General features: G+C 44.6%; 1 protein-coding gene across 6 annotated transcripts in view; it reads right to left on the bottom strand.

Moving 5' to 3' along the window:
- Csgalnact1 (chondroitin sulfate N-acetylgalactosaminyltransferase 1) overlaps nt 1-15,667 on the bottom strand; it is a 305,396-nt gene that overhangs the window by 76,932 nt on the left and 212,797 nt on the right. For all 6 annotated transcript variants that reach the window (XM_078030934.1, XM_078030933.1, XM_078030938.1 and 3 more), the window contains one exon: nt 5,986-6,932. In XM_078030934.1, the coding sequence (XP_077887060.1) occupies nt 5,986-6,625 (640 nt within the window). In that variant the 5' untranslated portion in view covers nt 6,626-6,932. The remainder of the gene's footprint in view (nt 1-5,985; nt 6,933-15,667) is intronic.

Below are 15,667 nucleotides of genomic sequence, written 5' to 3'. Positions count from 1 at the left end.
AAGAGGAGATTAAATAAAACCATGCTTGTGAAACACCAGAAATAGTCCCCTTTGCAGATGCACAGATAAAAGCCATAAGCAATGGCCTCTCTTACCACTGGGATTTCCAGGATGCTGTTCCAGGACTCTTTCGGAACCCACAGCAAATGTTAAGGGCCCAAGAGCTGGGCTCTCCATCTCCTAGGAAAGGAGGGTTTTCTAATTGTAGCACATTTCTGGATTCAGACCATCTTATATCTGGCTCCAAGGCCCCCATGAGCTACAAGTCCAATAACTCTCAGATCCTCTTGGCTGGTAACACTGGTCTACCTCCTAATCCTACCCCCAATCCTGTTTTCAAGTCGCTCTGTCTTCTGGTACTCTGCCTCTGCTGCCATTCTGTTCCCCACTAACTTCAGGACCCACTTAAGTTCCACCTCTTCCAGTTTCATCCCTGACCATCCACTGGCATCCAGTCACCATTTCTGAAGCCCACTACACTAACGGTCAGTCTCCCCATTGAACCCTCACTCACTCAGAGTTCTGTCTTCCTGCACAGGCAGCCTGACACCTGGCTTATTCTCCTGTCTTAGCCCTCCAAGCCCATTGAGACATTGCACACAGAGCAGGGATTCCACACATGCACGCTGATTAAACCTCTCTGCAGGACTTCATCCACAGCCCTGAGGAAAGGCTGCAGGCCTGATTAAAATACAATTGATCCTTCCCTTCAAATACCACTTCCTGCCCAGGGTGGCAGAGAAAGTTGAAATCTGAATAGTGGCACTTGTCATAAAAGAGGGGCTGAACCAGTTGTGTGAAGGTGGCCCTGTGCCTTCCTCTTCCCACCCAACATCCACTCACACAGAGCACCATCCCCTTCCAACTAGTGTGAGACCCCAGTTCAGGTCCCCTCTCTTCTCTGAGCCTAACGACTCCAGCCAAAGCCAAGTTCCTCCATCTTGGTCACTCCATAGCATCAGAAATTCTGTCTTATAATATATTATTAATATGAAACCTAAACCAGGAAGTGACACCTCAACTAAAAAAAAAAAAAAGAAGAAGAAGAAGAAGGAAGAGGAGGTGGAGGAAGAGGAGGAGGAGAGAAGGTCCCTAGGAAATAAATTACTTAAATAAAAATAATGAAATCACCAACCACAAAATGATAATACAAACTCAGACTTGCCAGTTTCTCAATCTTGCAACAAAATACTCCATACACAGGTTCCGTCTGTCCCAGCCTGTTGAAGGTCAATGGAGTGGATCCTTGGTAAAGGTGTCAGAACTGTACAATTAACCTTCTAATTCTATTGCCCTTTTCCTTAACTATTTCCTCCTGCCCTCCCCGTCTTGGAGGCAGACTGGCCACTAGCAGGCAGGTGCCAGTGCAAAATGAAAATGTGGAGTCCTGTATTCAAGAATTATCAAGAATTTCAAAATATTCTTCAATAGAAGAGTATTTATTCTTACAGGGACGCTCCTGCTGGCCAGGCCCTGATGGAGGGCCTGGGGTGCAGATTCCTGTCCACCGGCTGAAACCAAGGCTGGGCTACTTTCTTTCTCATCATCACCATAGATATAATTTACTCTTGTAAGTGAAACCTCAAGCCACTTATTTGCATTTAAGCCTCTTAATTCTAATTTTGGAATAAAAAGCATCTCTCCCTCCTCATAGGAACTTAAGGCATCAACAAACAAATGGGTAGATGTCAGACAGGGAAAGGGACAGAGCACATGGGTGAGGTGACACAAGAACCATCTATCACACAGGCTTTCTCACTACTTAATGGGCAAACCAATTATACTGAATTCTGCCACTTTCAATCCCCTGGAGACACTGGCAGAGAAATTTAAGCCCTAAGTCAAGAACTGAACCTCCACTCTTCCTTATTTCCACACCAAGATCTCCCAATGCCCAGAAAAAGCATCCAAATACCCATTTTACCACTTCTACCTCATGCCATAAAGCAGCCAACAAAGAGGTCCAAATGCACACTGAGAAAAGGCTCCATTTTCTGCCCTGGCACGTCTCTCACCAATGGATGACTCTAGAATGCTCAAAGCCAGACCTGGAACTGGATTTGATTTGTCTGGATACACTTGAGCAAAGTGGTCAGTTACAGAGTGTCCCTTAGAAGTCACTTGGAGATACACAAACAATGGAAGTCCGAAACTCAGCAGTATCTCCACAAGGTCTTGGTTGTGGAGTCCAGAGGTTGGGAACAACAGTACAGTCTGCTACTAATTTATACAGTAATTTCTATATCTTCTTGTTTTAAAGTATATCTCACCTCTCAGGGTATGTTTCATCTTTTTTGTTTATTTTTAAGATAGGGACTTGCTAAATTGCCAAGGCTGACCTTGAACTTGAGATCTTCCTGCCTCAGCCTCCTGAGTAGCTGGTATTCAGGCATAAACTACCATGCCCAGGTTCTACCCTCTGTCTTAATCCATTGTGTGCTGCTACAAAAAACAAAAACAAACAAACACACCACCAAAACTGGATAATTTATAAAGAATAGAAACGTTTTTGCTCATAGTTCTGGTGGTGGAGGGACTACAAGATCAAGGTGCTGATAGGTTTGTTTTTTGTTGAGGGCTATACCTCCAGAGGGGAGGACCACCGTTTCCTCACATGGCAGAAGGTGGAAGGGCAAGCTACTGAAGGTGTTAGGAAGCCTTTTTTATGAGTCTTACTCCCATTCACAGGGAAACGAGTCCTCGGGACCTCTCAAAGGTCCCACTTCTTATTAGTACTGTCACATTGGCAAAACCTGGGTTTGGGAGGGGATACATTCATACTACAGCACTCTCAAAACCTCCATTTCCTTGCAGATCATAGCTTGGCTTGACCTCACTCCAAAAAAGAGTCTTTGGGCATCTGACCCCCTCTCGCCACAGCTCTCTCCCTGGAGGAGGATGAGCTGCCCAGGCCGGTGGGTGACATTAGGGCTACCCCATGGAGACAGCAGACTCCAATGCTTGCACAGGAGTCCCACTGTCAGATGTCTGGATTGCAAAAGAGGAATGACTCAGAAGGCTAAATTGTTTTATGAGATGATGTTAAACCAATATCCAAGAGTTCTACTGAAAAAAAAACATTAAATCAAAGCCAAATGCTGTGCCACTCAGATTTCAATGCCTGGGTGTATGTCCCATACTGAAGGAATAACTGAACTACGACATAAAAGAAGGAATTGCCTGTTTCCTTGAGGAGATCAAAAGTGAGGCATCCAAGGCCAGGTCCCGATCACACTTCTTTCTCCAGATGATTGTAAAATGTCAGTGCAACTATGTAAGAATAGAACACAAAATAAACGCCCATGAAACATCTGGGGAAAGGAGGCAGATATCGCTTCCCTTGTGTTTGGAGACTGATAATAATTAAATCATACAGATAACAAAGTAGAGAGTCACAGTGTGTCATGCTCTCTGGAAGCTGCACCCATTGTTGAGTTGCCACAGCCAGACGAGACCTCCTAGGTAATCAGTCTGAATTCATCTTTTTATAGGAGAGCATCCCAAGGGTAGGTGGCTGGTCCTGGGTCACCCAGCAGAGTGGATGATGGAGACTCCTTAGAAAAGGTGGCTTGGCAAAGTTGTGAAGAAATGGAGTCCAGGATCTGAGGCTGGGGCTGTAGCGACCAGTGATGGCGTGCACATGGAGTCTCTTATTCAGAGAGGAGGAGCCTCAGTCCTGAGGTCTCAGTGCCCCATGCTTGGGCCATCATGCCACCTGCCTCACGGTGACCTTTAAATTTATATATCTATTACCATCTGGAAGCATGGCAGGGGCTTTTATTTATCCCCCCCACCTCTTTTTTTTCAACAGACTCTTGGTAAACTGTTCCAGCTCTTGGACTAAGGAAACCCCATATGCAAAATCACGTTTGGAAATGCAAATAAGTTATTTTAAAGGTCTAGGTGTGGATGGAAGACTCATGAGCCAGGATTGAGAAGATACTTCAGTGTAATTCAGTCTGGCCACCAATCTGAGGCAAGACTCATGATTTACAAACTCCTGGCCAAATGATCCCCCACTTAAGCGAAGAATTCTTATAATAACATTAATCCCACTTCTTCTGAAACATTGCTACTTTTCAAAGTTACTACTACTTCCCTGCTTCCTCTGATTTGTTGAATCTTTCACAATACCCTGCTTCCTAGGTGTATAAAAGATTGCCTCCAAATCTTTTGCTATGACTAAGAATTTTAAAAGTTAACCTCTGTTGCTTATAACTGTAAAATCTACGTAAATATATTTTAAGGGTTTAACTTTATTTACACATAGGAATACAGTTGTCTAGACTTTCACCAAATACATGTGGATTGATTTGCATTAAAATATCAGCCATCTTCTGCTCATGAAAACAACACCAGGCAGCTTTGATGAGAGTGTCTCCTGCAAAAAGTCAGCCAGATCTCAGAGCAGATAAGCATGGGGACAACAGGCTGGTGCCACTGCTGATTGAGAAAGATGGGCCTTACATATTAAGATACTATATACAGAAAAGCAGACAGACTTCAAAAATAAAGGCAGATTGCAAATCACAAGGGCAAACATTCCAAACTGCAGGCATTGATTTGCAATCAAGTTCTTTAGAAATTGCTTTGTATGTGGGCAGCTCTATGTAGCACACTTCAGGGACAGTGGCAACCAGGATTTTGTAAATGATGTTTAATGAGCTTCTCCAGGGATCAGCTAGTAAGATAATATATGTGGAAATGCTTCATAAACTGGAAGGCACCATAAAATGGGAGGCTGCATCACCATTATATTTTGAACTCTTACTGAGTGCTCACCACATGCTTATCATTATACTGGTTCGTGGATGAACACTCCGGGCATTTTTCATATTTCATATAAATGAGAAAAAAAATCTTACGCAAAAAGCTTGATCTTATAAATGATTTCTTTACCTAGATATATGAAAAATGATGCTACATTAAAACCGCATGAATTTATGGTTCACATATAAAATGGAAAAATCATAAGACAGGAAAGTGCCAAAGAGAACAGACATAAATAACAGCAGGAGTGTTTCTGACAAAAGGAAATCTGTCTTGCCTATAGGCCCGTGAAATGTTGTATAACAAAGCGTGGAGTGGGCTTAGGTGGACACAGCTCCATTTCTGGACAAGTCAAAGCAGATTATAATCAGAAATGGGGGGAAAGAACTGGATGCCCCTGAAGCTACCACTTCCCTCAAATTATTAGTTGATTTTGAACCAGAAATAATTTCTAAATTAATTAAAGGTTACCAATGAATCTAAAAACCGGACAAGGCACCTGTCTTCTAAAATTAGCCACAAACACAAGTTAACACGAGGCTGTCTCCTGCCCATGGAAAAAGTTGAGTCACGTGTTTCATTTCCACCTGCTTTGACGATGTGCACAATAGACCTGGTGATAAAAGGGTGGGAATTCTGGACTCAAGACTCGCTGCTGGGTTCACATTCTGGCTCTGTCACTTGCTAGCCAAGCAATTCCAGGCACTTAATTAATCTATAGCTCCATTTCCTCCTCCTCTAGTGGGGTACTTTTGAAGAAAAAGTGAATGGATAAGTGCAAAGTACCTCAGATTGCATCTGGCACATGTAAGGTTCCCAGGCCTGATACCCAGACCCAGTTCCTAGACATGTGTATGGGAAGGAATAGAATGAAAACTGCCTATCACAGTCTATTGGGCTTCAAGGTTTTAGGTCTATATTTTGTTTGCTTTCTCCCTTCTTCAAAGCAAAGTAAGACATTCTACCTTCATCTGCCAAGGAGAAAGTGCACTTAATGATTGTGGTTTCTACCAGAAACTAAGTGGAAACAGATGTTTCTGAAAAATAAAAATCCACAGCACGTTCTTTGGTGTCCATCGCATCAAACTTGCCACCAGCCAACCCAGAGCCAACTGCTGACCTCCTGCAGCTGGAACCTGCCTGGTGGCCAAAGGGGACCCCAAATGCCTTTTTGCCCACCCCCCACCCCCAGCTCCCATTCACAAACACACCAACCTTCTATGAAATCTGAGGCCGTGTAGGGTCGCTGATTTGGGCTGTTCTCTCCAGGGCTGTTCAGGCTCTCCAAGGCCGACTCGATAGCTTCCACCAGTTCGTCGCGCTTGTCTTTCCTCACGGGCTTCTCCTCGGGGTGGCGGGTCAAGCCCGTCTCCAGCTGGTACACTTTCTGGAGGGTGAAACTGTCGAAAGGCACCGCTGCGTACTCGGTGGCCAGCTTGACGCCGCTGTGCACCTCGGCCTTGTCCACTTGGGCTCGCAGGAAAGCCAGCAGGTCGGCCTGGGCCTTATGCATGGGACCAGGACCCGGACCGGGACCGGGGCGCAGGCCCGCAGGGTCGCTGGCCTGGTCCTGCCCGCTCCGGAGCTGCTCGCTGCGACCCTGCAGCTCGTCCTTGAGCTGCGCGATCTGCCGCTTGAGGCTGCTCACGTAGTTGCGGTGCTGCTCCTCGCGCTCCTGCAGCACGGCCTGGTAGCCCTCTTTCCCCGTGGGGCCGTTGGCCCTGGGCAGCCCCAGCTGCTCCTCGTCGCCCCTGGGGGTGCAGGCCAACATGTAGAGGACGGAGATGGCGCAGCAGAGCAGCACCAGCAGAACCACCACCCGAGAGATCCACCCCAGCAGCCCGCGGCGGACCATCGTCACTCAGCGGAAGGCCATGCGTCCAGCATGCGCGACATCCCAGAGCGTCACGGTCCCCTCGGAAGGGCTTCCCGGACTAGACCACAGGAAGCGTGCGTCTGGGCCGCCCTGCGCGGCTGTCGTCCATTTCCGTCTAAAACGTGTCCCGCTCCTTGGAGTCAACAGCCACCGGAGACAGCTCTCCCACTTCTAAGGGAAGCTCTTCCAGGCAGAAGCGGTACTTTAACAGGCTCCTCCAGGCTCTTCCATTCATTCCCATCGTAACCCTCCTGATGCACCACTGAGACCACTGAGACGTGGGGACCTGGGGAGACACAGAGGGCAGGTACACTTAATGAAGACGGTAACACCTTGTTTTCATTCACTGTGGCCATCAGTGAACGAAACAGGTCTCCTCTGACGTTTATGGAGAGATACCATCGATGGTTAAATATTGGTAAATATTTGTAGATCAGGACTCAAAGGGGCACCTGCAGTGTAACACAGTGAAGAACAAAGGACACCGATAAATGATCAGAGGAAAACAGGGCAAAATGCAGATAGTCATTTTCTCTGGGTAGAAAGGTTAAGAGCATTTTTTCTGCTTCTCTTCTCTTCTATTCTGTTTATTTTTATATCTTGTACATTCTCCACAATGGTACATGTTTTGATGATTTAAAAAGGAAAAAAGCAAAACTTAAAAGATATTGAAATTGTTACCAGGGGACTTTTCTGCCTGGGCCTGGCCAGTAGGTCCCGGGGTGCAATCAGGTGAACCCTGTGTGCTCACTGTGTGCATTCACCCAGGGCAGGCCGGCAAGTCATTAGAATGGATCTCAAGCTTTCTGATAGAACCTGGGACAGCGCCTGGAAGTTCAAATGTGCAAGTAATAATGTGGATGGTAATACACTCAGAGGGATCGGGACAGTTATTCCCCTTAACTCTCCAATCCTGCCTTAAAGACAGAGCAATGAGTTCACCTTAGAGAGGGATGAGGGTGGGAGAAGAGAAACCAGAAATACTGTCTTGTCGAGACTCCAACCCAGACATGTCTCTATTCCATTGTCTGCAAACAATTCTGTGTCCTGATTGTTCACAGTGACTCTCAGACAGATGGCAGCTCTGAACCCCAACTCTAAATCCCTGTAACAAATAAGGAGCCAAACTAACTCCATGGCTCCCAGTTCCCCACTGGGACATGGTAGAGGATATTTCCTTGCACATTTCTTTTTCAGTGTTCTTCTTTCTTCAATGCCCTTTCTATATCTCCCACTATGCAGCCAGAAAAAAAAATAAATAAGAAAATGATTAATAGAATGTAGATCAAATTAAATTTCTTGTTTAGGGACATTTCTGTAAGAATTTCTTAGCTGCATCTTCCTGTATCATTTCTCTTAAAAATAAGCTCCTAAGGGCCCCTGTGTTTTACATTTCATGAAAACCTGACATTTTAAACAATCCCTGAGATGACTGAATTTACTTTAGACCGTCTCTATCGCAACCCAGAAAGCCAGATTCTAGGCCACTAATAGTCTCACTGTTTCTGTTCCAGTCACAGATGGGAATCAGGAATTCAGTCCAGTCAATTAGCACCTCCAGGACCCCGGAGGAGATTCCACTGTTATTCTCTCCATACTAAAGCCACAGTAATAATCCTAGGCTCACTGAACTGATTGGAATGTCACCTGCTATGTTCTGCATCCACATAGTTTTCTTTCTATCACCAGGATATGTGCCCTTACTGCTACCAATCTATCACCAAAATAGTTTATTTCTCTATTTTCTTTAAATGTTCAACACATAACATTTTCTTTCTAATATTCTCTCTAGTACTTCCTTTGGCCTGAGGAGTCTACTATAATTTAGAACAATACACAGTTATTAGTGCTAAGTTTAAAGTGCATGTTTTGCCCTGGAAGCCTTTTCTGTCTGATGAAAATCCATGGATTTGTATAATTACTATAATTCTGTGATTAAAAGCATCTCAACTTTGGTGTTCAGGCACCTTGCTGTTTTTAATGGAATTTCTCAGATGAACTCATTATGTCCAAGTATTAAATTACCAGTGAAAACATGCTTTATCACATTATTCTGCCATTTTAAAGACATTTGCTTTCAATAGGTCATCATTAAAGATAAAATAAGCAAATCAAAAAACAAACAAACAAAATGGAACATTTTTGCTGTGGGACCTTAACATATACAATCTTTCTAACTAATTTTTAATGGAATCATTGTCATATTTGCATAATTGAAATCATGTAGGTTAATTGAAGCAATGTATTAAGGCTATGCTTAAAGAAACTTAAAACTGCAGAACATCATTTTGTTCTGTTCTAGAAGTCTCTTTAAAGTCTAGTCTGGCTTTTGAAATACACTAGTATACATTTCAAGGTTATTTGGTATTCTACTCTTTGGAGAAAAGGAATAAAAGGAGAAAAAAGCCCTAGATCTTTAGGAAAAATTAACTTTTAAAACGAAACACACACACACACACACACACACACACACACACACACACACACACGAAAAAAGAAACAAAACTGTTGCCAAAGAAGCAGTGATAATTTTTTCCTTCTAAATGTCAGGAGCAGAGAATGTATGTCAGAAAGAAAACTCTGCATCCTTTAATAGACAAACTATTTCTAATGATCTCAGCAATCTAATCTGTAATTAAAAATAGTAAGTGGTAAACTATAGGTCCTAACGTACTGGAGAGGAATATCTGCTTGCTGAAGTCAGAAGACGCTAATCCTTTGGAAACCTTAGGTCTTTTACTTGGCAGCACAGAAGGTCATCCTGAAGAGTGGGTGCCAGCCGCTCCGCCACCTTCAGGAAAGACACCTGAAGAGGCAAAACTAGACCAATGCACGACTGAGTCACAAAGGCACTGTGTAATCTCTCTGTCTAGGCAGAGGGGTTGGACAATTAGAATTAACATTTATAAAGTGTTTACTGACTTGCAGATGGGAAGGACCATGTAATTACCAAGCACTACCACGAGTTAGAGATGACAGTGAAAATATAGCCTTATGTGCTCACAGCAGCATTGTGCCACTGTCTAAAAAGCTTAGGAAAAGCATCCAGATATTTAGACTAGCCAGTCTCTGAGGGTGGTTGGGGTACAGGGAAAAAGTGGAGAGTGAGGGAGTTCCCTGTCAGAATCAATTTTAGGACTCTTCAAGGAAGAGATGCATATTTCTGGAGTAACAGAAAATCAGGATTCTTGTCACCTTTAAAAACATCCATCCTTACTGACTACTCTGCCCAATACTTTTGTATCCCTGACCAAACCCCAAAGAATGAATGGTTTTGCAATGCACCATGTCTGGAACCCTGGATTTATTGATGAGACTGAAGGGAACATTCAAGCACCATGGCTTCATTACCATTCTGGGCAACACCATGATGGGGTGAAAGCTTCTTTATGGTCCTTTCTAATAGATTTTTACTGAAATAATTGTCATGTTTGCATAATTGAAATCATATTGGTTAACTGAAGCAACGTATTAAGGCAATGCTTAATAAAGAAATTGCCCCATGAAGTCAAATCACTGCTCTGGTGCTCACTGTGGTCTGAGCCCATACAACAGGACTAAAGAGTCTCAGACCTGAAAAACTCACTTCTGTGTGGACAGTGTTCATCATCCACATGTCAGAATAATTCTAGGAGCTTTGGGGCTGGGATATGCAGATAAGGGCTTGCTTAATAAATGTATAGCCCTTCCTGGGCTTTTAAGGCTGGGAATCAGGGAGATACAATAGACTCATGTCAAAGAGTCCAGTAATGGAAGGTTTTGCAAGACTCCAGGAGAAAACTGGGTTAACAGCCTTGAGATCTCACCCAGACCAGGAAGCATCCTGGACCTCCCCAGACCCCCAACAACATAATAGTGACCCAACATTGGATAAGTCACAGTCCACACCCTCTGGGACTCTGTCTTTATTCATCCCTATAACAAACAGGCATTAAGTACCTACTGTGCTCAGTGTACAAATTCCAACCTCAGCTTGTAGAGGAACTCAGATGATCTCAAAGAACTATACCATAATTTGAGCCCCCAAACAGAAAATTTGATATTACATAGATATAAGGTGTGAATGCCATGCTCTCATCTACCATTGTAGAGGTAGGGGGAGGCAGAGGAGAGGGTATAAGAAGTATATAAAATTTAAAAGAACCAATAGAAGATAAATGCTGTGAATCATTGACATTTGTTAAGATATACAAGTGGCCACAGGTGCTGTTTACCATATAATTCTCAAGTGGAAGCTTCTGGAAGATGAAACAAAGATAGGTCTAAGTTTGGTCCAGAGCTTATGACTCCCCGCTTAGAGGTGGTCAGTGGATATCAGAATTTCTATGCCTAGGACAGAAACTGCTATTAGGATAGGTGCTAGCATTTTACTCTACAGATCCCAGTGGACATTTCAGCCACAAGACATGGAACCTGCCAAGATGAATCTATTAATGTTCTCAGGAAGCTCATAAATCACGAAGGACTCCAGGACAAGTCCTACTGATGAAATGCTGTCAGGGTCCGTGGCCTGCAGAAGGTGGGGGGGGGTGGCTTCATGGTGAGACCAGGTCAGGCAGCCCTACACATTACAATCAGGGGCCTTGTGAGTGATAGAGGAAACTTTCCAGGGAGTGAAAAATCCTTCAGGCCATCTCTACCTCATGGGCAGGCACAGCTAAGAGAGGACCGCAAGAGGACAGAACCATCAGTGTTTGCTGGGTCTGGAAGTGGTGCACCAAAGCCCTACTGCCACCATGAGAGCCCGCTCCAGTCTGGCCCATACAGGCAGCTCTTTGACAGTAAGCAAACAAACGCAGCTTCAGGGAAAGGACTGGCTGTAGTGATAGGACACAGACCGAAGCCACATCTCCTGGATAAACATGCCATCCTGGGTGTCTGTGGAAAGGGCATCGTGCAAGGGTTCTTATTCAGAGAGTTTTCAAACGCTTTCCAAAATGGATATAAAGTGAACACTGTAAACTTTATTAGAGCATATGACTTCATTTAGAATTGCCTCTACTTCAATTTAATTCTTGTGCACAGGGTGTGGTAGTCAGCATCCAAGATGGCCCTCAATGACCTGGCCCCCTGGTATTCTTTTTTTTTAATTATTTTAACTTTAATTTTTATTTCTCACATACATGACAATAGTGGAATGCATTACAATCATAATTATCCATTCACAGCACACTGTCTGTTTGCTCAATGTGTGAGCTTGATGTGAGTAACCAACAACATGGCAGAGGAGGTATGTACGCCACTTGTAAGAAAATAGGATAAAAAGACTGCAGCTTCTTTCTTTCTCTTTTTCTCAGTCAGCTGCCATGTTGTGAGCAGCCCTGTGGAGAGGCCCATATAGGAAGCAACTGATGTCCCCCCATTGACAGCCATTGGGAACTAAGCCAACACTACCAGCAATCCCCTGAGTGAGCTTGGAAATGGATTCTTCAGCCACAGTCAAGCCTTGAGCTGACCAAGACCTGACAGTTCAATTGCAATCTGTGAGAGCCCAGAGGGTAAGCTGCTCCTGGATTTCTGACCCTGTGATCCCTGGAGACAATAAATGTTTGTAGCTTTAAGCTCTTACATTTTGGGGTTTTGTTGTATGCAAAAACGTAGCTGATGTATAGGGTTACAGACTTTAGATTTAAGTGAAATACTATAACTACTACCACCCAAACAGCTGAGTATTTTTCACTTCATAATATGTTTTAATATGTCTTATCTCCTCTGATACAAGAATCTTGTGAGAACAGAAAGATGTCACTATAATCACATCTCAATTTGGAAAAACTGAGCTTCAGAGAATTTATGTGACTTGCTTCACAACCTATAAGCTGCAGAACGGGGACTCAAATTTATCTTTGACTCCATGTTCAATACACTTCCTATAATAGCACGTCTCCTCTAAGTTTTTACTCTTGAGCAATACACTCTTCTTTTTCTATTAATGACAAGGACTTTGTGAAAATGGTAAAATTAAGGCAAAAATGTAATTCTGTTTTAGGGGAACCCTGTCCAGAAGCCTGGAGCCCATAGTGGATCATTGCTTGGAATGGTTGACCATCATAAGGTGTGGGCCACATAACCCAGAACTGGTGAAGCACCACAGACCTGCCTCTCCCCAAGTCGTCCTCATGGCAATAAGTGGCACCATGCTCCACCAAGCCACTAAGGTGAGACACAGAAAAACATTCCTAAGCCTTCCTGCTCTGCCATCCTTTGCCACTGACCTATCACCAAGCAAACATGGCTCCACTTTGAAATCTATCTCAGGTGAGCTTTCTTATGTGTACCACCAGCCTGGTCAAGGCTCCATCATCTCCTAAAATTATGAAGTGCAAAGTATTTTCAATAATAATTTCTTGTGCTGCTGGGCACCTCCAAGGACTCTGCTCTAGATTCTCAGTAACTGACCTCCTGATGGCATTTCAAATTTCCACAGGATGGAGGTCCTGCCAGGACTGATTCTAGAGCCCCAGTGCCAAACCCTTTCCTCCATTCCTCAAGGGATTCCAGCCTCAGGGTAATGTACTTCCTACTTAACCTTACTATCTCGATCCAGGACCCCCAATATCCAGGGCCCCAACCATCATCTGGCCTCTGCCAGGAACTCACTTCCCTTCCTTCCTAACTGGGAAAACTAGGACTTGGCTTCAAGGGTCTGCTTGGTGAGGTCCCCCTTATAACCAGGCCCCCATCAGCATGTTCTGCTAAGACCAGCACAGATGCAGTCCAGGGGAACAGGTTGATCACTTCTTAGTTGGGGATTCCTTAGCTGGAAGGTACCCTTCAGCCCCTCAACTCCATGCTGGTCTTCTAAAAGAATTATTCTGATGAGCTAGGCATGGTGGCACACACCTGTAATCCCAGCCATTTGGCGGGGGGGGGGGGGCGGTGGGTGGTGTGCTGAGGCATGAGAATCTCAAGTTCAAAGCAAGCCTCAGCAACTTAGGGAGACCTTGTCTCTAAAGGTCTGGAGACTCGGCTCAGTAGTTAAACATCCCTAGGTTCAATCCCCAGTATCAAACAAAAAAGAATCATTCTGACGCTATTTTCCCTAGTGGTATGCAGGAAAAGAGAAATGTGGCTAAAAGGAATTAGGTTTAAATAATTTTGAAAATGAAGACAGAAATTAATCTTTGCTCTTCTCATTTTTTGTTTTTTTGTTTTGGTTTTGATTTTGAACTTGCTGGTGGATGGTGGTAGAGAAGCTCTATAGAAGGAGTCTTCCTGTCTGTGCTGTCTCTTCCATTTCTACCCCTCTTTAGGAAACTCTGAGGCTATTAGTCTGCAGAAGTGGCAAGATGGAGCTAGAAGGGTGCAAAGAGAGGGCACTGGCATACAAAGGCACTACCCAAGTAACCCAGGGAGAATCAAGAACCTTCTCCCAGCAGTTGGCCTTTTCAAGCACAGATACAGGCTGAGTCAGCTGCCAAAGCCCTGCAGGGAGACGTGCCTACTCACCATCTCCCATGAAGCCCTTGGAGACAGGGAGCCACTCTGCATCACCAAGTGAGAGCCCTTAAAACAAGGCTTCCAAACCCTCCCATTGCTCATAATTACAATCACTTAGTGAGCATTTACTTGGGCCAGACTTCAGACTAAGCATCTTACAAACATTATCTCATTTAATCTGCGAAACAATTCTATGAGCTAAGTCTTATTATCCCCATTAAAGATAAGGAAATTGAGGCTTAGAGCAGTGTAATGACAGGTCCCAGATGCACAGCCCTGCAAATGGCTCATCCTAGCTCCTAACTCAGCTCTGGCTGACACTGAACCCCTGCTGGGCTAGCCTGCTAGGCTAGACTGTCCACCACCCTTTATAATCTGAACTACTTGCTGAGACCTGTTCCTCTTTCTGCCCCTAACCTAGCCAATTTTTCTCCTTTCTGAATTCACAATGAACTTCTTATTTATGAGTTTTCCTGGTCCCTTAAATGTGGCAGGAAGCTCTGTTTCTCTAGCTGTAATTTTTTTTTTGCTTCTCTGTTTAGCTGTGATTTGCATTTCCACATCTGTCACTAGCTATGCAAACTCACACTCTCCTGACACATGATGTTCGGCCCAGCTGTGCCAGTGTGAGCCCTGCTCTGAACCCATAATTGGGGCAGGACCTTTGCAACATCCTAATCAGAAGCCAGCATCTTATAGCTACATATTGGGTCTAAACATCTCAACTCGAAGACACCCTGGCTGGTGACATTTTCATCAACTGAGAGATATTTCTTCTTTGGAATGGAGAAAAAGAGAACATCTCTAGGCCAGTTGAAATGATGGCTGGCATTACTAGGGAGTTCTCTCCTGCCAAGCGTAAGTCCCCTTCTTTCCTCCAGAGCACTGCAAAACAGATGCCCATGGCCATGGCCATGCACCGTGTGTCCGACTAGCATCCTCCTGGGCAGCCGCAGTCAGCCTGGCATTAGTGCAGACTTGGGGAAGGAGCGCCTGGGGAGATCAGGTCCTGAGGTCATGCGGCACAACTTCCAGGGAAATGCACACTGGCAATTAGCAAGGAGGGCACTAATTAAAAGTGAGCAATGCTCCGTGCCTTCTAGCTAAGCAACAAACACAGGGCCCTGAACAGGTTGCAGGCGGAGTTGCTGAACGGTAACTATCAGTTACACAGGGGAGGTCAGAAGTGTGAATCACACACTCTGCACTGTGAGGGGCATGGTGGCTCCTGGTGGACAGGACTCAGCTTCATTTACAGTGAAAAGCAATAAGGAGAAGGGAAAAACTGGCTCCTGCCTTCTGATAAAATGATCTATGTTCCTTATTAGCAGACAGGAGAAGGGACATAGAGGATAAGGGACAATGGGTATCAGAGGCCTCTGATGTCCCTGAACAAAGCAGCTTGGAAAGCCCAATTCATTGACAGATAAAGGGAGAAGTGCTCACTCTGAGTCAGTCAAAGACAGTGGCCCAGGACCCTTCTGGGCAGCCCTAGAGGGGGCTCCACAGAGCGGTATTGAGGAGTGGCTGGGCCTCCTATGGTAGCTTCCTCCTCCATCCTATGATAACCTCAACGGGAGT

The sequence above is a fragment of the Ictidomys tridecemlineatus genome, chromosome 14 (genome assembly GCF_052094955.1).
Source record: "Ictidomys tridecemlineatus isolate mIctTri1 chromosome 14, mIctTri1.hap1, whole genome shotgun sequence".
NCBI classification, from domain to species: domain Eukaryota; kingdom Metazoa; phylum Chordata; class Mammalia; order Rodentia; family Sciuridae; genus Ictidomys; species Ictidomys tridecemlineatus.
Note: the sequence above shows the minus strand (reverse complement) of the source record. Positions and strands in the feature narration are given on the sequence as shown.